Raw genomic sequence first — 24,200 nt, 5'->3', positions numbered from 1 at the left:
ACGTTTGTCTTGTTAGGAAACACATGATCAGTCGACCAGATCTGGAGGCAGAGGAGGCTCCGATAGGAAGAGTTTGAAGAGTCAAACCTCAAGCTCAACAAATAAAAGGTGTGTATTACAAGAGCGGCTTTATGAGGTTTTCATTTTCAGGATGTATATGATGAAATACTGGAACAGTTAACTGGTCCAGGCAAAATTAATCTACAACAACACTTTTAATGATTGACCAAGTAAAAATTAGCTGTTAGCAACATATATTTCATATTTTTGTGTTTTTAGAACAGACTAATTAAGCAATCTGAAGATGTGGATATTGGATATTTTATAGACTTGATAATTAATTGACTGATCAAAAAATATATAGTTTACAACACTGATGTTTACAATTTACAATCTGTTTAAATCAGATGATAAAAGTGCAACCTTGCTGTCATAGTTGGCCTCCAGGTTTGTTCTTTGTTGTCTCTTCGTTGATTAAATCTTGAAAATACTGACGTCACCTCAGATGCATAAAAGTATGCAGAGTTTTCTACAGATGTGCAGTTTTGTGTGCCTTCGCCCCCTCTATAAAACACAGGTACTCTTTCGAGGACAGCCTGCACCTCCTGGGTCTGGATGATAGTTCAGAGGAAGGAAGCTCAAATCCCATCATAACCAAAGGTGCTTACCTGTCTCTGATTTTCCTGCGTCATCTCAAACTCAGACAGCTCCAGGTGAGCCGAACAGCAGCGCATTATGTTGTCACAACCTGAGGATGCTGAGATATGTGCTGGATTGTGCTTGTCTTGAAATCAAGAAGCTTTTGTCTTAACTTTTCCCGTCCACAGCGCATCTCTCTTGGACTGCTGAACTACCTGCGCTCTGTGGAGAGGACTTTGACCTTTGACCTGGCAGGTCTGCAGCTGGAGGAACAAGAGCTGTGCAGCACAGCGGAGGAAACGGGCTGGATGAATGCAGCCAGAGGGGGAAGAGGGGAGGCAGGAGGTCTCGGCTCACTCCAGTACAGCCACAACACTCCTGTTGACTGTAAGGTGAGAACATGACAAAGAGTATTGAGAGTTTGATTGGTGGATCTATCCACTGTGCATTTATAGGAACAGTATTACAGGATTATATACTTGTTATGCTTCATCCATTTCCTAAAGACGCATTAAATATGATTTGTATGATGAAGTACAGCCTTTATCAGTCTAAAGGTCAGTTGATCAGCCCTGTTTATGTCACTGAGATCTCTCTAGTTTCTGTCTCATTTGGTCAAAAGAGTTTTGGTGTGGATCCAGATGCAGATTTCTTTGCGGTCTATGATCTCTCCTGTTTGCAGGGATACAGTATATGACTTCTTCTTATTCCAGGTCCATTGCTCACAGTTCATGGAGTTTGCTGAGGTGGAGAATCTTCATGATTTCTACAGCTCAGAGGGGCAGTTTGTCCACACTCAGGACCAGCGAGGTTTTTACGTCGTGTACGACGCTGCTCTGAAGGACCTGGAGGAGCTGGAGAACGAGCTTCTTCTTGTCGGCTCACATTTCATCCAGAGAAACGGGATGAAGAAAATGGCCAACACAGAGAGAGCCCCCACCTCGACAGCAGAAGTCCACTCCTGGGCCGGGACAGATGTCGACCGTGTTGCAGTGCTTCTCGACTTGTGGACATGTGAGACAGAGTTTTTGGAGAGCAAAGTGCAGGTACAGAGATAGAAATGAGGAAATGGATGTGCTTATTTACTTCCCACTTCGTGTCTCATTTACATACTAGCTCCATATGAAGACGGTAGTTTTTGAACCACCAATAAATTATAGCCTTTCAAGCACTTTTATCAAATTTCATGAAAGTCTATAGGACCAAATTTGAGCCAAAATAATTATCTTCTGTCTCTCACTGGAAAATGTATTAGCCTGTTTGGTTCCTCTTTGTTCTGCAGCTCTTGAACTGTTACTATGAGGCCTACCAACATGCAGTGGGGACTGAGGAGAGGTTTGCATTGGCTCGAGTTATTACTGACATCATGCACAGTAGACCACAACTGGACCTGAACCTGGATTACTTTGTTCAGACCTACAGAGCTGAGATAGGCTGCCTGCGAAGCCACCTACGGCTGATCAGAGACATTTTGGACAATCAGGTGAAAAGTCTGCGAAGGATTTTATGTGTGAATAATTTTGTTTGAATTAGAGATGCAACAATAAGTCACATGATCGAATCTACTATTTTGAGAATTTTTTAAGCAAAACTTGCAAATATTTACCCAGATGTGCAGCTTTGCTCCACATCTTTGTACATATGATGAAATATCTTTTGGTTTTAGACTGTTAAGTGAACAAAACAAGTGATTTAAAGGCTCTGATGGGCATTTTTGAGCTTTCATAGACTGAACAATTTATCAATTAATCCAGAAATTGCAGCCTTTGTTTGAATGTAAAAACTGTTGTTTTATGGAAACATGTTCCTTATTTAAACCACCTTCATCTGTAAAAGCAACAATGTGTGTACATTAGTAAACTAATACACCTCATTCAGTTCTGTTTTTCCTCGTACATTCTTTAATTTATAGCCTGCATGTTGTGAACAGTTTGTGTTGTTTGTCTCGTCAGATTGAAAAACAGCGGCAGTACCTCCAACACATCTGGAGAGACGACCGCAAAGGCTCTGTTTGTGATTATGGCCTTCCACCAAACTACGTTCCCAACCATCTGGTCTCACTTGGAGGCAGCAGGCAAGTAAATACAGAAGTCTAACTACCCTGGATTCGGTGTCCTGCAGTAGTATGTTTACCTTCTTGTGTCGTGTTTGCAGCCCCGCTCTGATGAACGTTTTCCTCCTGGAGGTTCATCCATCTCTCTGCCTGGCTTCTGCAGTCTACCACAGTTTATCTCAGGCTCACACAGAGCTCTGTCGGCTGCACCGAGCCACGGGCATCACCGACAAACTCACCCTGCGACAGAAGCTCCTGCGGCAGGCCCTGCAGAGCTGGAGTGACCTGGCTTCGCCTGGAGCCTCCTACAGCACTCAGATACAGAAGGATGTAGGTTTTTTCTGTCTGGACAATCTATTTAAAGGTCCAGTGTGGAGGATTTAGTGGAATCTATTCCAATTAGTACTCGTTGCTGTTTTTCGGTTGAATTGGTTACTTTAGGCATGACGAGTGAAAAGGGTTAGGGTAAGAATATCAGCGTAAGCCAATCAGAGCAGAGTAGGGTGGGTCATACCTTCGCTACATTTGTAAACTCGTTTCCCTCTGTAGACATAAAGGGCTCATTCTAAGATAATGAAAACACAAAAATTCTAATTTCCAGGTGATTATACACTATTATAATGAAAACATAATTATGAATATTTTATCCCATTTCTGCCAATAGATCCCTCTAAATTCTGCACACTGGACGTTTTATCAGTTTACACAACATAACAAAGCAAGTCAGTCTAACTTCTTTTTGTCCACTGTTAGTTGTTCTCAGATGTGTTTTTTGAGGACCCGATTTTGGTCCAAAAGGTGGGGCTGTCGTTAGTAAGATCTGCAGAGGAGAGGGACATGACGCAGGGAAGAGAGAAACAGCTGTATGCTGTGGAAACTTTCTCCCGGCTCCTGGAGCTCGTCACCGTCCGCCATCGTCTGCTGGAGTCGGCCTCGGAGACGGCACATCTGGCCCAGTTAAGATAACAGTCACGAGCAAAATAAGACAGAGAATGCAGATCTGAATTAGAAGCATGATTACAGAATCGGGAATTTTTAATACGGTCAGTTAAAAGATGAATCGTTGTTCACAGGTTGTACAGAAGCATGGCTTCAGAGCTAGGCTTTGATGGCTTCCACCTTTTTCTGAGGCCGGTGCAGTTTGAGGTCGCTGAACCCAAAGACAAAGCAGTGCAGAGACCTGTTTTTATCACAGCGATACTGGAAGATGACAGCTCTGTGGACAGGTAAATAACCACACACTACACGCACCATGTCCGTGATTAAAATCAACGGTGGAAGAAGTACTCAGATACTTTACTTAAGTAAAAGTACCAACACATGAATGTAAAAATACTCCATTAAAAGTAAAAGTCCAGCATGAAAAGTCATAAAGTAAGTAAAAGTAAACAAGTACTAGCAGCAAAATGTAGTTAAAGTATTTAAGTACTGCACATTATTATATTACACTACTTCATATACAGTTTTATACTGTATACAGGGACACCAGGTATATCTGAGGGGTCAAGAGATGATTAATGGGAGACTGTAGAAGAAAAAACAAAATTCTGACACACACATCTGTCAGTTGACTTCTTCTGTAATCTTTGATTTTGATGAAAAAGTCCATTATTTGAACAGTTACTCACATGACACCATGTGACAAGTTTAGAGGGAAAAATCACTCTGGTGGAGCTGTTAACAAGTCACAGGCTTCTGAAATATGACCAGGACTACACGTGGTACAATCTACCACTGGACATTATAGTTTATTTCCAGTCATACACATAAAATATTGATCTCTCTAGTATCAATCAAACATACATTAAAAATCATGAAGACGCTGCACTGCAACATGTTCTTCACCGATATGAAACAGATGTTTGGATTTGTTTTCCCCTCTTAGCCCTTCCCCCTCCACCTGGGCTCTATTATTTCTGCTTTTCCACAAAAGCCCTGACGTATCTTTGAAAGGGGATTAAAGTGCACTGTCTGCTGCAGGTTCACCCCGTCCCACCTGCCTCTGAGCATCCAGGAACTGGACGAGAACCAGATCGGGAGGTTCAGCTTCAGCTCAGAGGAGGCAGTTATTCATGTGCGTCAAAATTAAATTAGCAAATGAAGCAATTGTAAATCAAGCTATTATTTACTGAACTGAGTCCTTTTCTTTTCTCTCCGCAGCTCATGAACAGACAGAGTGTAGAGAACCTGCAGGTGACTCTGGCCTGTCAGGTCACACAGAAGAACGCTTTGATAAGTGCTGTGAAACTGGTCTGTCTTTGTCGCTGGGCCCCGAGTGTGACCCCTCCAGCTGAGGTGGGTAGTGTTCACTGATGGTAAATAACTCACTATATGTCACAGGCAAATATTGTACTTTTCAGTCCACTACATTCACCTGACAGCTGTAGTCACTATTTTCACACTCATATTTTACGTTAAAAAACATGTGATATGCTTACAAAATACAAACATTGTTATAGATTAAAACTTCTACGAAAATCAGTGTCTCAGATGTCTATGAGTTCTACGAAAGAGACGTTTCTCTTCTAGACCTCTTCATTTAAATGCACAATATGTAACATTTCTGCATCAAAATGTCCAAAAATGACTCAACCCATGTTACATATATTGCTGAGTTGAGTACCTACATTATCTCAGATGTTTCCAAGTTCAATGTCTCACATCCTCTTTACCCCCTCCATGGAAACCCCAGATGATACTTCAGAGAATGAGGAAGGAAGTCAGCGAATGTGACTAACGCGAACAAAACTGTAATACATAAAATCATCCGTGAACATGCCTGCGTCACGTCAGATAGATTTTCATCAGCAATGGTGGTTGTGTAACAGTGAAGACAACAAGAGCCCCCCAAGTGGCGGAAATTACAAATTAACTGAATAGTTTGATGGCCAAAGAGAAACATTGTAAAATATTTCATCAAAAAGCTAGTTTTCTTCTTTCCAACCACAATAATCATTTCATGACCCCTGAGATTCATTTTGTGACCCCATGGAGGTGCCTGACCCCTACGTTTGCAATCAATGGATAAACAACAATAAAATGCTGTTTGCACATTGATTAGTATTAACAATACAATATTCTATATATAATATCAGTCCCAGGACGTTTGACTGCAGAACGAGTATTTTTACTTTGCATGCTTTGCACTTTTGCAAATGTAGGACTTTTTATTTTTATTTTATTTTTTCACATGAATGTATAAGCATTCAGAATACTTCCACCACTGGTTTTGTTCATGCTTTCACTTAAATAACGAAATATTAAATAAATAGATAAGTAAATCAAACATTTCAGGTTATTTGAGTTTGATTTCCTATGTATTCTCAGAGTGAAGCCGCTTTTCATTCTGACAAAGATGTAAAATTTGACTCCAAACGGGGAAAGGACACCAACAAACAGCAGCAAAAATCAGACTCGTCACCCTCCAAAGGCTCAGCGAGAACTCCCTCCATGACCAAGGAGAGGTACTTTTCCCCACTCAGAAAACAAATCACACTGGCGTTGATGAGCAGCGCTTTTGTTCCAACTCTTTAATAAACAGAATCTTGTTTGTTGCTCCAGGCTGATGGAGGCTTTTGTGTCCATCCAGCTGGAAAAAGTGGGTCTGCGTGACGAGATGCTGAATTCATTTCTGAAGAAGAAACAGGCCGTGGGGGGTCTTATAAAAACCCCGGTGAGTTGCATGCAGTGCAGTGCATGGCAGATTCTCAGGCGGATGAGCAGGATGATAAATGTGATTGGCTGCCCATGAAGTCAAATTAATTTCTGTCACACCGCAGGAGGAAGCTGCAACGATCAAAAGGAGGCTCATAATCGACTTTCTCAAGAGGTACGTCCATGGAGAACATCTGCATTCCTTTTGTTACAAGACAATATACAACATCTCCGACGTAAGAGCGTGTTGGAGGTAAACACTGCGTCTGCCTGTTTTTTAACAGATTCAGCACACAAATATCTCTGTATTGTGTGAGAGCACAGATTGTTGCATATTACAACAGTCTGACCTTCCTTTTGGACGACGTCCCCTCCGTCCGTCAGTCCCACTTCATGTTCGGACAAGCAGGGGAGCCAGAGGTCATTTTGGATTCTGGAGCTGACCTTTGCCCTGACCCCCGGTAAAACCAGCTCCAACCTGATCCGTTAATAATGTGCAGAATAGAAGAATCAACACATTTGTTTAAACAGACGACATTTCTATCAGATTGTTGCCAGGCTGAAATATTTAAAAAAGTTAAGCACAGCCATAAATACCCCAAAACACTCAAAGCTTCTGTGATGAAACACACTATAAAAAATGCATACTGTGTATAACCCACAAGCTACTACACAAGTACACCAAAAAAAAGTTGGAACGCTGTGACATGAATACATCACCACCCTTCAAACATTGTGGTTTAAAGTCAGTGTGCAGACATTCAGCTGCAAATAAAACCTGCAGAGGCTAATCAACCCCCCACCCCCCCCAACAGGAGCTTTCAGCGTCGGCCGCAGCAGCTGCTGTCTGCAGACGGCAAAACTCTCCTCAACCTGTGGTTCATCCCTCATTTCTCTCAAGTGCTTCACATGTTCAACACGCTGAATGTTTCGGTGAGACGCTTAAACCCATCATTGAGACTATTAGTACAGCTGTGCAACACATGATAAATGTAGCTGCTTTCACTTTCAAGAGCTGGTATATCACTGTTTATGTGTAGTATTATTATAAACTACCTGAGAGTCTTAATTCACATCATTTCAAGAGTCTAATCTTCTGAAATTGATTATTTTGTTTGTTGCTCTGACTTCAACAGGCATGCGCCACAGCTCTCCATCACACTCTGCAGATAGTTTCAGGTCTTCATGACATATTTTATTACGCGGTTAGTTTCTCCAGATTGGGAAACACAGAAGACTCCTGGAGCTGCAGGAGAGGACAGGATGTACCATGCTCACTCGCAGCTGACTGGGGAGGCGCTGAAGGCGTTGGTGGGTGGATCTCATAAGGAGAGCATCACACCTGATTATATATGCATGTTATATATACTTGAGTAAAAGTAGTAATACCACAATGTAGAAATACTCTTATGTGCATGCAATGAATTCTGCAAAGCAACTAGTAGCCAGTGGTGGAATGTCACTAAATATATTTACTCAAGTACTGTATGTAAGAACACATTTGAGTACTTGTACTTTACATGAGTATTTTAGGATTTTTGCACACTAAGCATATGAAGAGTTCATAAAATATGATTTTTGGTTATTAATTAAACTACGCAACCCTATATACAAGTGCAGCTGCTGCAATTAGTTGATTAATTAACTGATAGAACAGTAATTAGCAACTATTTTGATAATTGTTCAGTCGTTACATCATTAACGATTTACAGAAAACTTACTGTACATGAATAAAACGTGAAAAAACGTACTCCACAAACAGCTGTCAAGGTCAGATAAGAACATCTGTTGAATCTCAGCTTGACATCACTGACCAGGCAACATTCAGTATCTAATAACAGACCAATATAAACCAGTAAGTCGACGATTGATCACAGTAATCCCATCACATGCGTGTGTCGTCCTCTCCGTGTGCTGTGCAGGCGCAGAGCTGCTGGAAATCCAGCGTCAGGTCGACCGTCTGTCTGATCCCAGCAGCCCAGAGTGCGTCGGCCGCCTGCTGCAGCTGCACCAGCGGGTCCTCCTGCTGCAGTTTGACACTGCCGTCAGACACCTCATCAGGTCAGTGAGCAGTAAAAACACTTCATGTCCTGCTACAGTTCAAACCTCTTGTTCGCTGTGGCCATATTGGAGCATCACCTCCTGTACCACCCTCACTGACTCTCTGTCAAATTATTTAAAGGTGCTCCTTTCAGCAGTTGTTTCTTTTTTTCAGTTTGTTTTATGTTAGTTTGCCCACTGTCTCACTTTAGCTGATTTATTGCCTTTTTTATGCATTAATGGATTTGTTTTCCATGCTAAGCCTTCACAAAAGGTTGGTTACTGCATATTGTCTCATTTTCTTCTTGCGTAAGGTAAACTACAATTCGCTGATGCATCTTTATGCAAAGTAGTGGTGGAAGCTATTATAAAATCATTGGGTGTTTGGTCAGTTTAAACACTTGCAGGCCATTTCCTGTCAACTTTTTACTTTCACTATCAGAGAATTAACATGCTTCTCCCTCTCGGTCGCGTTTCTCTTGTGTTCAGGGAGGCGTTCCTCTCCTCTGGTGATGTTGCCTCTTACCAGAGTGTGAGCGACAACATGGCGGTTGCCCTCCCCCTGCTGAGTGACAGTAACCAGACTGACGTGTTCAGTCTCATGCTGCCTGTTCCTCCAGAGACTCGAGGCTGTCAGGTCGGTTTACATGATATCAGTGGACAAATATCGTCTCATGTCAGTTAAAAGTGTAATACTGTGGGTCAAGATGTTTGATTGTGTTTCACTGGTCTTGTGTTGTTTTCCCCTGCAGGCACAGAGGTTGTATCCATGGAGAAGCTTCATAACCTGTCAGGGATTGTTCCCTGTGCATGTTTGGGACATCCCTCCCATCGAGTACTGCATGCAGGTTCAACATATGTTTTTGCCTGTTAGCATTGTGGCCTCAGGGTGGTGATGTAACTCAGTTTGATCCAGAGCAAGATGTCTCCATAAACCACAGTGCCATGAAACTTTGGGAAAACACTCTTAGTCCCCAGATGATCCTTTACATTAGGAGAAATTACACCACTCACCACAAACAATGAATAAAAGCTATGTTATTATGTGACCAAAGATTGATGAAGGAAGAAACAGGACAGACAGATTTTAAACTGCTGCTGAGGCTGCAGCAAAATGAACGGTCTCTTATGCTTTTTACAATGTTTTTAGTTCTAAAACTGATGCATCTTTAAATGACTGTACGTGTTTGCTGAAACCAGTGGTGCAATGTAACTACATGCATTTACTCTAATGCCACATTTAATTACGAGTATGAGGTGCTTGTACTTTTCTTTTCATGCATACCTCCACTTCTACTCCGCCACATTTAAAAGGGCAATATTGCACTTTTTACTCCACTACTAAGTATTTGACAGAGTTACTTTACAAATTAAGATATTTCTCTTATAAACCCAACAATCATTCGATTAATGGAGAAAATAATCAGCAGATCCATAATGAAAATAAGCAGTAATCAATGCAAAACAGGTCAAAATGAGGTCAACTTTTTTCAAGATTCAAGATTCAAGAGTCTTTATTGTCATTGCGCATGTCAATGAAATTTTCATTGCAACCCTCATGTTAGGAACAGATGGTAAGAAAGATAAGAAGACTAGAAAGAATAAAATTAAGATAACTAAAATAAAATAAAATAAACCAACATGCAAGAAAAATATTCGTAAACGAGTAAAAACAAACAAACAAAAACGTAAACACGGGAGCTACGAGCCGCTGCGTGTGCACGCGCTGCCATCTTCAACCAACTACAGCAGAAAAAATCCTGCTTTTACATTCATGCATGAGTCATAATAATCTAATGATATAATGTAGAATATCAACAGTCACAGTGGACATTTTTCTGAATTGAGTACTTTCACTTTTAATACTTGAAGTACATTTTCCTGATTATGCTTACAGACTTTTACTTGAATAACATTTTCAATGCAGGACTTCGACTCCAATTATGTAGTATTTGTAGTAACAGAGTATTTGTACAGTGCATAATTAGTACTTTTACTCAGGTAAAGGATCTGAATATTTCCTCCCAGCTGCATCTCTTACTGCCTGTGCGTCTTTTTATGGAGACAAGCGAACAGTTCTGTTACAGATCACTCAGAGCTGTCCTGTGTCTGCAGCTGTGTCTGAGCGGCCTGAGCGATCGCAGCCGACTGCAGGCCAACGCAGCCATCCTCGGCGTATCACTGCTCATGGAGGACGTCCTGAACAGCGGGGGAGAGGCCGAGCCTGTTCGTCTCCATGGCAACAAAGACGACCTTCTGCACGATGGGAAACCTAACGAAGTAAAAGCCTGTTTTTTAGTTGTGATGGCAAGTCGTGTTTAGTGGGACAAACATGACAGCTTGGATCTGTGAATGCAAACTGTAAATAATTGAATGTATCAGTGAGGCAGCTTGCAGCTCTATTTTTGTCTGTCACTTCATGTTTACTGTGTTTCGTCTTTGCCTTAGGGGGAAACGCTCTGCTCGGAAGCTGAAGCAGAGAAGACTTGTGTGTCAGACTCCTCTGCTCCTCTCCAGGATCCGATCAGAGTCCAGTCTGTGCTGAGAGGTTTCCTCCTGCTGACGAAGCAGCTGCAGGTGTTCAAGGAGAGCTGGGCCCGAAGGCGTTTGGGTGCTCAGGTGTTCGGGACGCCCAGGTCGTATCAACAGTTTGTCAAACTCTACAGGTATTTTGGTCAGGCACAATGAGGGTTTTATTGCATTTAGACAGGACTTTTCAACATCTGGTGGATAAAATAGAAATGACTTTAAATACGCTCATTAATCTCATATTTAAACTGCTTTACAGAGCTGAAATCTTTTACCCCAGCATGAGAGCTCTAGCTCAACAGATGGGTAGAGAGCGGGACTACGAGGTCCTAATTTCTGGCAGCCAGTCTTTCCTGCCTCCACCTGGAGCTTCAGAGGTTGATGTGAAAGCCTGGCAGGTGCAGTACAACTACTAACTGCATTACTGCCCTGTGTATTTGCACCTTGTAACAGACATTCCTTCCCTTTTAGCTTCACAGACTGCTGGAGAGCACCGAGTGCGACATGATCCGAGCGGTGCAGAGTAGGATCAGCAGAGAGCTGACACTGGTGGTTTCAGAGCGAACTCGACAGGACACAGGCCTCCCTACAGGTACCCACAAAACATGAACTCTACCTTTAAGTTAATACCACAGAGAAAAGATAGCATTAATAATATTCTGTGTGTGGTCAGAGCTGTGGAGGAAAACCCCACAGAAGCACAGTTTGTCTCCTGAGCGGCCGCAGATTGTGGAGGCGTTCATCCAGCAGCTGATGGAGGGAGCTGAAGAAGCTGAGGGACAGGTACTCTGAAGTACTGCGTTATGTCCTCCTGTCAATACCTGCTCAGATTTTTGCAGAGATGGAGAAAGTGTCTTTTACTTAAGTAGCAGTACCGCTCTGTAAAAATACTCACACTACAGGTACAATTACTGCATTCAAGATTAAAGAAGTACAGAAGTATTATCAGCCAAATGCACTTTTAGTATTAAAGTAAACTACTCGATAGGCAGAATTGTCCCTTTCAAAGAGACATTCTCATATTTATCATGTTGTCGGAATATTATTAATGGTGCTTTAACACATGAGCATCATTTTAATGTACATATGGTGGAGATGAAGCTCTCTTAAACTACCTTACATACTTTTGGATAGTTTCATGTAGCACAGCATCATATTTGATAAATTGATCGCATGTTTAGTATAAAGTAATGTAAAATTGAAATATTCAAGTAGTACCTCACAATTGTACAGTAATTGAATAAATGTACATAGTGACTTTCTACAGGTGGATGTTTGTACAAAAAAAGAAATAAGTTCCTGGATTGGCCAATAATGTGTTGATTCATTTTATAAGCAGCCTTGGAGGCGACAGTATGTGATGCACATGTAGGATGACTTGAAGCAGGATAGTAAAATGAGCTTTAGTGTCCCTCTGTTTGAAAGCTGCAGAGGTTTCCATGCTGAGTGTCTCTCCTTTCAGCTGAGAGTCTCTCAGGATCACCTCCAGCAGTGTCTCACTAACCTCGGCTGTTCTCTGATGGAGCGCGAGCGTCGCAGCTTCCTGCTTTACTCGCAGTTTTATGAGCGAATCCTGCAGCAGGAGACTCAGCTCCTGTATCAGAGAGAACAGGTACGTGTGGGGATTATGGCCTCATGACAGGATAGAGTTTATGTTTTTGACATTTAACATTTTCATAGATTTCATAGAATCATGACTGTATGATTTATTTTCCTCTTATCTGCAGGATTTAAAGAATCTTAAGGACTCGCAGACAAGCAGCTCTCACATAGAGGTAACTGACTTTGTTAGCCACATGTAGGAAATAGGAAAAATCATGCAAGACAAAGTGACTTAAATCCTCATTTTAGGATTTTACTCACTCGAGGGATTTGTGCTGAGCTGCTTTGTGCTCACATGTGTTGGTTTCCTGCGTTGTTGGCCCAGAGAGCTGGGAAATGAAGTGTTTTATTCAGAGGAACATGGAGTTTTTAGCAGCAGGACTCAAGGGAAAGAAATCTGGGTAATGCAAACATTAAAGGTCTGTAGCTCACCAGTTCTTCAGTGAAAATCTTTTTCATCAAACTATACATAGGTTGCTTTTGAAGAGTTTCTCTGTATAAAACAAACAATGACTTGTTTTCTTTGGATCATGAATGTCAACTGCAGGAAGTAGTTGTTTATGTAGTATTACTGTGTGTCATGTAGTCCCATCAGGGATGAGCCCTTTAATGGTGTAGCAGGAAAATAAAAAAAAATGCATTTATTCAGAATGAGAATCAGGTTTATTGCCAAGTAAGTTTTCACTTATATTTTGGTGCAGAACAATAAACACAGCAAGAGACAAGAAGAAGAAAAAACAAGTCATGCAAAAGTCAAGAGAACAATATATGTAAAATATGCATGTTTTTAAATGAAAAGAGCTGTACAGTGTTTAAATGAAGAGGAAGTAGAATGATAAAAAAAGTGACCAAGGAAAGTGCAAAATTTCACTGTAAAATTTATAACAAATATGTGCATTGTGTTGAGATAATAATCCAAAAAATGTGTGTTCATGTGATGCATCAAGCCAGATGTGGAGATGTTAATGTAATACATTAGTGTCTATGGTGCACGTCACTGTGCAAATATTAAAGTCTTTGATGAACCCCTAAATTTTCACCAGTAAGTTGATGAAAGGAAACCTCTAAAACTTCCTGTCTGCCTAAGCTGTACTTTGAAATCAAGTGTGTGTTTGACTCGTGTTGCTGGGCGACAGGTGGCCGCCGTGTGTCGTGGGATGATGTTGGAGGTCTCGGCGCTGCAGGCCCGAGTCGCTCACCTGGAACGAGAGAGGAGCACTTTAGAGGAGCAGCTCGCTCTCAAATCCAGAGAACGCTACGAGCCTCTGGTCCGACACCTCTTCGCCACCTGCATCCAGCTGAAGGTGAGCTTGATTCTACAAATTTCATCTTTAATTTAGTGATTTTGCACCTCTGACTGATTTCCTACTGTGAAAGTACTGTATTTCCTCTTCACTGTATTAAATACCCATTTGCAGCTTTAATTGCCTGAAGTTACAAATGACTCCACATCTTGAGGGCAGCTGTGGCTCAATAGTTAGATACCCATCAAGTCAAAGTGTCCACAGCCCCTGCAGCACAAACCAGCACATTCCTGATTGCTGGTCCCAAGCCTGGACAAATCAGGAGGGTTGAGTCAGAAAGGGCCTGTGCCAAATTGAATATGTGGATCATAAAATTCAGATTTCCACGCCGGGAGATGGAAACAGACCATCCGTTAAATTAAACAAAATTGTTCGCCCTCCGTGGTTTTTGTATCTCAGGCCGGGCTTGATGAGTACCGCCGGCAGATGGAGCAGGATGTGAGTGAGATGGTGAACAGAATAAGAAGCGAAGGAGTGGACAGAATTATTAAAGTCAAGAAGAAGTACGGCTGCACCGAAGACGACGGCAGACTCGCAGTTGCACAGTTAAAGGTACAGTGAGGCAGACACTGCAGGAATCTTTGCCCTTGAAACATGTTCACAACAATTTAAAATTCCACTTGTAGATTTGAATAAGTCAGTAAATCAGTGTGTCCTGCCTGTTTTGTTAGAAAGAAGAAGTCCACGAGCTGCAGGTGGAGAACAGCCGGCTGGCTGCTCTGCTCTGCAAACTGAAGGCTCTGAGCAGCTGGAGGCAGCTGGTCGACCAGGAGAAACTTCACCGACGGCTGCGTCAAACTCAGCAGGTCAGAATGATCAATACAGAAATCGAACTCGACCCCTGCAGGACGACCAGGAGAGAGAAGCAGATCATGTGTTGAGTCTAAGCGAATACCAGGAATCTGCCTTTTATTTTCCTGTTTTAATGTCTGACATGTCAAAAGCTTCCCTGAATTAAATATGTTTAACTGGTTAGAACAGCTTTTATATTTACCTTTCATTTATCTTTTACTCCATTTTTTTTCAGCTCCTCACTTTTCTTATTTTTTATTACTTTTGCTACAACACTTTAGTCAATTATATAATTTACATTTTATTCTCAAAATGCTTTTTATTAATTTCATTAGAAAAGTGTAACTAAAACAACAAGTAACATTTTATTAATTTATTGAACTGATTTGAGGTGAAGGACAATATACAAAGTATTTAAAGTTTCTGTTACATTTCATTATTTAACTTAATTAAATTAATGATTAAATTAATTTCAACTCCTCACATCATTCCTCCCCCCTGAGCGTGTTTTTTCATTATTTAAACTTCTTCACCTTCATTGTGTCTGAACTTTTTTGGTATTTATCTTACTGACGTATATTATCATAAAATGTTGATGAAACACTGTTTGGGGAACGTAAATGTAGCATCAGAGCGAATAAGATAACAATGAAAACATGTTGTCCAGAGGGAGATCACCAGCCGCACTGAGGCTCTCAGGGTGAAGATGACGTCGGAGGAGGAAGTGGTTTTCCTGCAGGAGGAGCTGGAGGCCGTGAGGAGGGAGCTGACCCGCTGTCAGGCCGAGTGCAGCAGCACCAAGAAGCTGCTCAGCAGGAAGGTACGTGAAGTCTCATCCACGCTTCTGCTGACAAACGTTGACTGTAGAGCGAAACTCATGCAGTTACATCTTTATGTACGTGATAGTGGCTGATGTCTTTACTTGGGCACATTAACAGATCATTAGTATCGGCCAAGTGTCACATTTTGCTCCTACAGATTCACATTCATGTAAGTCTCTAATATAAAGTTTTAAATGGTCATGATGTCAAACACTGGAAGCCTGGATGTATTCAATAAATACCCACTGATACGCAGGCAGAGGAGCTCCAGGTGTTCAGGCATCAGTCTGCACAGGAGGCCCGCAGCAGGCAGGAGCTGGACACCTATCGGGTGCAGAGCCTGGAACAAATGAGAGCCGACGTGGAGGACAGAGAGACACAGCTGAGGGCGCTGAGCCAGCAGCTGGACAGAGGCAGCAGGATGAACCAGTTCCACAGAGAGCGCAGTGCCAAGGAGATCCGACAGGTCTGTAAATGAGCTTCATGAGACTGATGCGTGTGTGTGTTGAAGCGTGAAGTGTAACTGCACAGAAGATTGTATTTGTGCATTTGTGTATTTATATAGAGCCAAATCACAACAGAACATGTCCCAGGACACTTCCATATAGATCAAGTCAGGACTAAACTGTTCAATGTACAGAAACCCAGCAGTTCCCCCATCAGCAAGCATCCTTTTAACAGACAGAAACCTCGAGCAGAACCAGGCTCTGGGTGGACGGCCATCTATTATACATCAGGACATTTCTCTCATACATAAAATCCACATGCTGTGCTGTCAGACGCACTACATCCTCAACCTGACACTTAGGAAATAGGTAATAACTGATCACATGGTGGCACTATATATTAATATGTAAAGCATTTCCAGATGGGGCACCAGTCCATTGAGTATGAAGAGTTCAGCACTCGTAGTTGAAACAAAGTTTCTATGACGAACAGTACAAAAATAGATAGATTCCAAAAAACAGCAAAATGATAATTAAAAAAATTAAAGTGAAGATATCACTAGTGTGAGAGTTGTTAGATCTCAATAGCCCTGAACACAAAGTACAGCAGATCATAGTGGTCACAGTGAGGTCATAGTGAGATATGGACCTGATGATGGTGCTAGAAGCCAGAGAATCACCAAAGTCAGTAGTGTTCGTCCTCTGAATGTCTGCCCTCCATCAACTAGTGGTGGACAGATCAACCGACAGACATTTCCAGCCACGAACCTAAACTTCAAGGTCAGACAATAAAAAGATTCTTCTTGCTTGATGTTTTCTGTTGTGTGGATGTAGATGAGGGGCCAGCTGCGGAAAGAGCTCGGCCTCAAACAAGAAGCCTTTCAGCGGGTGCACACACTGCAGAGCCAGGTGAACGACATGGAGGCAGCTTTCTCCAGGTGCGCCTCTACGGCAGGTACGCATCCGCAGAGACTGAAAGGCCGCTCGCCCCAGTTGTCCAACTGCGTCTCGTCAGTTTCTCCATTTCAAATGATCTGACTTGACATTTCACTCCCAATTCTCTCTGTATGTGTTCCATCACAGGGCAGAGCAGGAATTATTACACGCTGTCAGTCAGCAGATTGAGTGCTATAAGTCCCTCAGCAGGTACTGCGCCCACCTTAATCTTACCTTCATCTCAGAGCAGTGAAGTGATAATCTGCAGAAAGAAAGTCATGTCTTCTGAGGTGTACCTTGATTTCTAGCTGCTCATGCGGTTCAGGAGTGAAATTGAAGCCACTGTATTATCCAGATACTCGTAACATTTTGTGATGACATTTTAAACTCCATCACAGATCCTATTTCAGAGCAGTAAAACTCGGGCTCTGTTCTATTTCTGTCTCAGGTCTACAGAGGGCCAGTCAGCAGCTTGGCAGCCTCACAAACTACACCACCCTTCAGGACGTCTCCACAGAGCCAAAACGCCAGAAAGCAGAAACAGCCAGGAGCCGTTCTAACGCCAGATTAGACCGAGCGAAAGCAGTGAGTGAGCCTGAGCGGCACAGAGGAGTTCAGCTGCAGTTCAAACCCCCGAAAGGGCTGGAGATAAGTGTGGGGGAGAGGGAAACAAACACAGCATAAGTCAGTTTTAAGAGTCAAATTTAGAAATGTGCCAAAACTGAGTGACATGAGCGGTGGTGAGGCATTAATAGATCTTCATCAGCAGGTGGAGTTTGCTATTCATCATAAAATTATAGCTGTTCAAATTTTCATTTTTTCAAATCATTTCTCGTCCACATTGGCTTAAAAAGGAAGCTTTTAAGTTCACTCTTTTACTTTATTCTTGATTTGGATTTCCCATCGGCTTCTGCAAAGTGGCTGCTTGTCTTTCTGGGGTCCACACAAAAACAACAAAAATTAAAAAAGACAATTAAAAATGACAGTATCAATAAGATGAGAAAATGCAATATCAGCCAAATGTAAAGATCACAAAGGCCGTTCTTAACCTTGTCAACAGTAACAGTTGACAAACAGCCTCACCACAAAGTCCATTTAGTGAGTGTCAGAGCTTTCAATCATGTATCAGGATCTTTTTGCCCAGTTGTCATGGAATTATAAATTTCAATTAAATTACTGATGAATTACTACCTTAAAGGAATAGTTGAATGTTTTGGGAAATATGCCTATTTGTGTTAGATGAGAAGATCGACACTGGCCTCATATCTGTCTGTTAAATATGAAGCTACAGCTCTCATTTGTTTAATCTGTTCAAAAAGTCGTAAAAATGACAGAACATAACCAGTTCGGTTTCAGTACAGATCAAACAAATGAGATAGACTGTGTAATTAATGAACTTTAGGTTAGATAGGTTGGTTTTGTTACATCAGCTCAGAGCCAGGCTAGCTGTTTCCAACCATTTCCAGTCATTGTGCTAAGCTAAGCTAAGCTAACCTGCTGCTGGCTGTAGCTTCATATTCACTGCACAGACATGAGAGTAGCATTGATTCTATATCCTCATCTAAGTGAATAAGCACATACAATAACCTAAAATGTCCAGCTTTCTCTTTAAAATGATTAAAAATAAGAATATAAACATCCACAGTTTCATGATAACTGGGTGAACTGCATCAGCTGATGAAGATCTGTCTGTGGAGACTCATTCATCCAGGTCGTGGTACCTCTAAGTGCTTCCAAAGGCAACTGGACTTGCTTGTGGATCTAGAAGACGTTTCGCTTCTCATCCAAGAGGCTTCTTCAGTTCTGACTGTCTGGTGGGGAGTCACAGGTATGCATCCTCTTGCAGGATCATAGACCTGCCTAGCTATCATGTGAGTCGTTAGGATCACATGAGCCAGCCACCAGGACTCACCTACCTACTGACGCCCTTTGACTCATCAACACCATGGCTAGGTGGGTCTATGATCCTGCAAGAGGATAAATAGACTCCCCACCAGTCAGTCAGAACTGAGGAAGCCTCTTGGATGAGAAGTGAAACGTCTTCTAGAACCACAAGCAAGTCCAGTTGCCTTTGGAAGCCATCAGAACTGATGAAGATCATGTAATATGATGGAAAGCTCCAGAATAGCTCTTAAATGGACCTGGTTGGTAAGACAGTTTTTTCATCTATGGTTTCCAACATCAAGCATTAAATCATCTCTAACATACTGGAAGTCCTGTATATGTGCTTTATTTGAGTGCAGTGGTGTCCAGCTCCATCTTTAAAACATCCAATCAGCTGCAGCACCGCCTCTTCACATAACAACATCCTGTGTTTTATAACATACATGAAACATACCGTTATTTTCTTTTAGAAACCAATACACAAGGCTGCTGTTATAATGTCCTTGGATGAATCCACATTCAGATCAGCCTTTGTTGCTCTTTCAGGATCCGACTCGCCTGCGAGCCCTGACTGCTGAGGCGACGTTGCCGGGCCTGTGAGATTTACTGCTGGGTATTCTGTAAAGCAGCATCAACTTGTTAAACAAGTTAGCTGCTGTTTGACATGCAGAGTGCTCTGTGGTTTCCGTGCCGACGGCTGAATCTCCACATTTACTGTGTGTTCTGCAGGTGTGTGAGCATTGCATATTTATGTTGTTTTCAATGACATAAACCTCAGCAAGGGTTCGCTCATTCTTTTTCATCAAAGCGTTTTATGATCCATTTTAGAACATCACCCACCACAGTCATACTATACTGTACCAGTGTGTTCCCTTCAAACACAGTGCAGCACCATTATGCTGCTCTGGTCCAGATTTCAGTCCCACATGACCTTTTGCTTCATTTAAAACTGATCATTTCTCTCAATTGAAAATAAAATATTGCATTCACTCTGACATTTCTTAAAGCCTGCTGAAGGTCTTTAGATTAATTCATGCATTAATCTTAAGCAGTGGTTTCAATTCATGTTCAGTACTGGCTGCAATCGACTAAGTGATGCCTGAAGCTTGATTGAGATAATAAAATCCATAAGTTAACATTTAGTCGCCTCTATTTTCTTTCATTCAAACACTTAAAAGAAGCTCTATATCAGTATATCGATGTGAGGAGACTCTGAAAATCTCAGATGCCTGAGTTTCTAAGAAGATGTCTGCACTTTGACTTTTGACTGAGTACTGACATGAAAGGAAACCAGCGGTGCACTGGTATGTGGTCAGGTAAGAATATCAGGGTTAGCCAATAAGAGGCAGAGTAGGGCAGGTCATGCTGTCGCCATCCTGAGAGAAAAAAAACGTAGCAGCATCATCGGTTTGGGTCCGGCTCAGCTCTCCTGCTGCAGCCCGGTGGTGTACAGGTAGGAGACGGTCCCTGCCTGGATCTGAAACGTCTGTCCCTGGATGTGGTGGCTGGAGATCTGCTCGCTGGTCTGGCTGATGGAGATGGGCTGGCTGCTCTGGCTGCTGATGTGAATGGCCTGGCTGTGTTGCTCCCTGCTCACCTGCCCCTGGGAGGCCTCCTGAGCGACGGCTAGCTGCTGGATCGACTGGTGCATCACCTGCAGCTGCTGGACCGGACGTGGCGCTATCTGAAGGGGCTGCGGGGGACCGTGATGGGCCTGTAGGTGCTCAATCGCCTCTTTACTCAGAGTGATAACATGCATCTGCTCAGGCTGGTGCGTCATCTGGCCCTCCAGCATACTGATAGTCTGAATCTGAGGGCTCTGGTCCACCACGCCGCCCTGAGTGACCAGAGCCACGTTCTGCACGTTTCCTGATGACTGGGCCAGGAGGGTGAGTCTGGAGTGGGCCGAGTCTGTCGTCTGCCCCTCTGTGGTGATAATGCTGATCTCCTGCTCCTGAGCCGGCACGAAGTTAATGTTGTCGACATCTCCCGTCACCACCAGCTGGATCTCCTGTTCAGAGCTGGAGGGTAGCTGGTACTGCTGCAGCTGCAGGATGTTTCGCGCCTCCTCCGGCGGTGCTGCGGCGTCCGCTACCGCTGCCTCTGAGGGGGCCTCTGTCGCTGCAGCTCTTTCCTTGTTGTGGGACTTGGTGTGTGTTTTCAGATTGTCCACGCGGGTGAAGGAAAGGCTGCAGAAGGAGCAGGTGAAGGGTTTCTTGCCTGAGTGAGAGGTGACATGTCGTCGCCTCGCACTGGGGTCTGAGAAGGATTTGTTGCAGATGCTGCAGTCGTATGGCTTCTCCCCTCTGCAAAAAGGTTTTTTTTTATTTTAAAGCGGCTAAAATCAATGATTTCCAATTAACAATTAATCATATATATTAATATTTCTCACTTGTGAATTCTGATATGAGTCTGCAGTGTGCTCTTGGCTGTAAAACACTTTCCACAAATCTCACAGGTGAAGGGCTTCTCACCTGCAAGGATATTATTAATGTCATCAGCAGGCAGCAGCAAGTGCCTCAACAGATTGTAGATATTAGCTACGCAGTAATATCAGTAGCTCAGAAATGATTTACAGATCTGTTGAAGGCTCGTCTGACTTTACCTGTGTGAGTTCTCAGGTGCTTTTTCAGCTGAGCCGTGTCCATAAACTTGTGATGACACTGAGCGCATTCTGGTAAGGATTTGCCTTTAATCAAAAAGAATAAAGAACACATTCTTCAGCCTTTGGTGATACACTAGAATCGACATTCTGCTGTTGAAGTGATGTGATTCTTACCTGTATGGACTCTATAGTGACTTTTAAGTTGCCTCTTCTGAGTAAAAGTCTTTCCACATTTTTCACAACTAAAGGACTTCTTTTCTGAAGATGCAGATAAAGAGACACAATTCAAGGCCAAATCAAACAAAAATGACAAACATGATGAACCCAGTCAGATCCTACCTTCATGGAGGTTCATGTGTTCTTGGAGGGAGTGTTTGGTGGAGAGCGCTTTGGAGCAGACGGTGCACACAAAAGGCTTTTCTCCAGTGTGCATGCGCTGGTGAGCCAGCAGAGTGTGCTTCTGGGTAAAACCTTTCCCACAAACGAGGCACCGAAAAGGCTTCTCTCCTGGGGAACAGTTGACATACAGGTAAGTGTACTGGTGTATGTACAGAAGCAGGTACGTTATCAGAGACAGACGCTCAAACACGAACACTTTCTGCGATGGGCACTGCCTGCATGTTCATTAAACTACAGTCAGTCCAGTCAGCGTGCAGGTCATTTTCCAACAATCTATAACAAACAAGTTGCAGACATTTACTGCTCACCTGAGAGTTGCCAACAAAAGTCCAGCTTTCTCTTATGCATCTAGACCCAAATGTCTACACTTGTGAGCATCATTCTTGGGGGCACCTCAGCTTTATGTGTGCCTAAAATTCTTAATAATTCTGATTTTATTAGGAATTAGGAATAATGGCCAAAACTATGAAAATAATAGCACATTTGTAATAAAGATGCTCCTTTAGGGAGGGTGATTCTAATGATCTGGGATTCAACCCATCTGCCGTTTGTCCTCCAGATTGTCCCTTTAATCATAACTAACAAGACAGATTACCTGTATGAGTCCTCTGATGAATCTTTAAGAAGAGGTGGTTTTTGAACACCTTGTTGCAGTCCTCACATCGGGCCTCAGTGTTGGGGTATTTCCTTTTCCTGCCTCTCTTCCCAGGCTCCTTGCTTCCTGCTGGGTCGCTGCCCACCTTGTAGCTCTTGTATTTTACCGGTGGCCTGATCTTGCGTTTGCTCTGCCGGTGTGCTCCCGGGTTATAATCTGCATCGTCTTTAGGCTGTGACTCAGTTAGTCCATCATCACAGTCCACGTCTCCAGCCTGCGTCTCCTCTGAGCTCTCACACGGTGCACTTCTTCCCTCCAGCTCTGCGACAGGCACGTTCTTCTTCGGTCGTCCTCTTTTGCGTTTGGAAAGATCAGGCGCCTCAGCTACGTCTACCTCCTCACCTCCAACTGCTGCAGCAGAGCGTGTGAGTTCAGTGAGCGCCTTCACAAGGTCGCTGACCTCCATTAGACGAGCCGTGGCCAGAAGCTGCTCTGTGGCGCTCTCCTCCACAGACACCTGGGCGCTGTAGATAAACTCCAGCACCGCTGCAAACATCTTGGCCGCCACACCATCCAGCCGGTAGGTCGGCCGACTGATCCGATCCTCTGCTGTGAACATGAGGGAGAAGTACTCGCTGCTTGCTGCCAGCAGGGCTTTGTGCGCCTTGAAGTGCACGTCTTCCACCACAAGAGTGATGTCGCACAGCAGGTCCCTTTTCCTGAGCCTGTCAAATTTGCTCAGGATGCTCTGCTTATGTGAATCTGAATGAAGGGCCATGAGTGATGAAGTCCTGGTTGGTGCCTTCTGTGACATCTCACAACAATCACTTTTCTTCCTGCAGGCATTGAAAAGGAACTTTCTGTCAAAACAGCATTACAGTGCATAAGACTGAGAGAAAGAAACAGATGGACAATATTATTTTTTCTCTATAAATGTGCATTTCAGTTTACAAACCTTCTATCTAATCAATGCATTGTCATTTAAATGAAAAGCTGCAGAAATATAAAGTCAATCATCTTGCTTTAGGGCTGGAATATTTATTATTTTCAGTGTTGATCAATCTGTAGTTTAGTGCTGCTGTGCTCAGTCAATTTATCTGTTAGTTGATCAACAGAACATTATCAACAAATTTGTTTGATTGATCTGTTTTAGTAAGTGATTTGTGAAATTGTGATGGACATATTTCACTACTTTCTGACACTTTCTACACTAATTACTCGATTAATCGAAGTAGTGACATCGATATTGAAAATACTGTAGTCTATGAACGCCAATGTTTAAAATGTCCTTTATAAAAAGGTGATGTCTTCAATTTGCTGATCTGAACAGTTGAAAAGCCAAATGCCAAATTAAGTTGAGTAAGTACGAAAAGTGAAAAGGAATCCTCACATTTTAAAAGGCTGGAAACTGTATTTGGCAAATCTTTCTAATAAACGATTGATTGATCCATCGGCCATTCACAGTTTTGATAAATTCAGTACCAGCGCTTGCTACCATATGAATGTTTTATTTACCCATGTCCTCCAACGAAGTGCAGCTGTATTTTATACTGTCGAACACATTCAAACAAAGTTTATCTGCTAATGTTTGGTCACAAAACTACAGATAACCTTCTGCAATGATGTGAACAACTTGAAGGTTAGCAAACAAGCTAACTTACATCGCCTCAAACAATGCATTCGAAGCTAGCAAGAAACAGGCCACAACTAGCAGAAATAGCGGAATGTGGGGCTGAAATAATGTGTTCAACAAACGATTTCACTAATATTTCTGTTTGTAAGAGGACCCGGACAGATAAACCCACAAACCGCGTTGTAATTTAAAATAGTGAGCTTTTAGGACCTTACCTTCTACAGTCGTTGGACGGAGGGCGAGAGTATGACTGACTTATCGCGAGAGG

General features: G+C 42.7%; 2 protein-coding genes across 2 annotated transcripts; one reads left to right on the top strand and one right to left on the bottom strand.

Annotated features, from left to right (window-relative positions):
- The first annotated feature begins 22 nt into the window (after nt 1–22).
- Nucleotides 23–19,819, top strand: LOC121618491 (coiled-coil domain-containing protein 162-like). The gene is made up of 36 exons (XM_041954003.1): nt 23–108; nt 578–713; nt 828–1,031; nt 1,353–1,685; nt 1,922–2,122; nt 2,592–2,713; nt 2,794–3,022; nt 3,446–3,648; nt 3,766–3,918; nt 4,673–4,766; nt 4,853–4,987; nt 6,020–6,156; nt 6,254–6,365; nt 6,472–6,521; nt 6,631–6,807; nt 7,162–7,279; nt 7,483–7,657; nt 8,269–8,407; nt 8,876–9,023; nt 9,139–9,234; nt 10,502–10,666; nt 10,835–11,052; nt 11,175–11,313; nt 11,387–11,507; nt 11,589–11,698; nt 12,378–12,527; nt 12,643–12,690; nt 13,654–13,821; nt 14,221–14,373; nt 14,493–14,627; nt 15,281–15,433; nt 15,691–15,900; nt 16,715–16,835; nt 16,964–17,026; nt 17,265–17,401; nt 19,247–19,819. The coding sequence occupies exons 3-36, from the start codon at nt 948–950 to the stop codon at nt 19,298–19,300; spliced, it is 4,851 nt and encodes a 1,616-aa protein (XP_041809937.1). The 5' UTR covers nt 23–108; nt 578–713; nt 828–947; the 3' UTR covers nt 19,301–19,819.
- On the bottom strand, nt 18,743–24,175 carry zbtb24 (zinc finger and BTB domain containing 24). Its single transcript, XM_041954582.1, has 7 exons — nt 24,148–24,175; nt 22,300–23,135; nt 21,645–21,812; nt 21,480–21,563; nt 21,306–21,389; nt 21,093–21,174; nt 18,743–21,006 (listed from the first exon to the last, which is right to left on the bottom strand). The coding sequence occupies exons 2-7, from the start codon at nt 23,111–23,113 to the stop codon at nt 20,121–20,123; spliced, it is 2,118 nt and encodes a 705-aa protein (XP_041810516.1). The 5' UTR covers nt 23,114–23,135; nt 24,148–24,175; the 3' UTR covers nt 18,743–20,120.
- Between the last annotated feature and the right edge of the window lie 25 nt (nt 24,176–24,200).

This window comes from Chelmon rostratus, chromosome 15, assembly GCF_017976325.1.
Source record: "Chelmon rostratus isolate fCheRos1 chromosome 15, fCheRos1.pri, whole genome shotgun sequence".
NCBI classification, from domain to species: Eukaryota; Metazoa; Chordata; class Actinopteri; order Chaetodontiformes; family Chaetodontidae; genus Chelmon; species Chelmon rostratus.
Note: the sequence above shows the minus strand (reverse complement) of the source record. Positions and strands in the feature narration are given on the sequence as shown.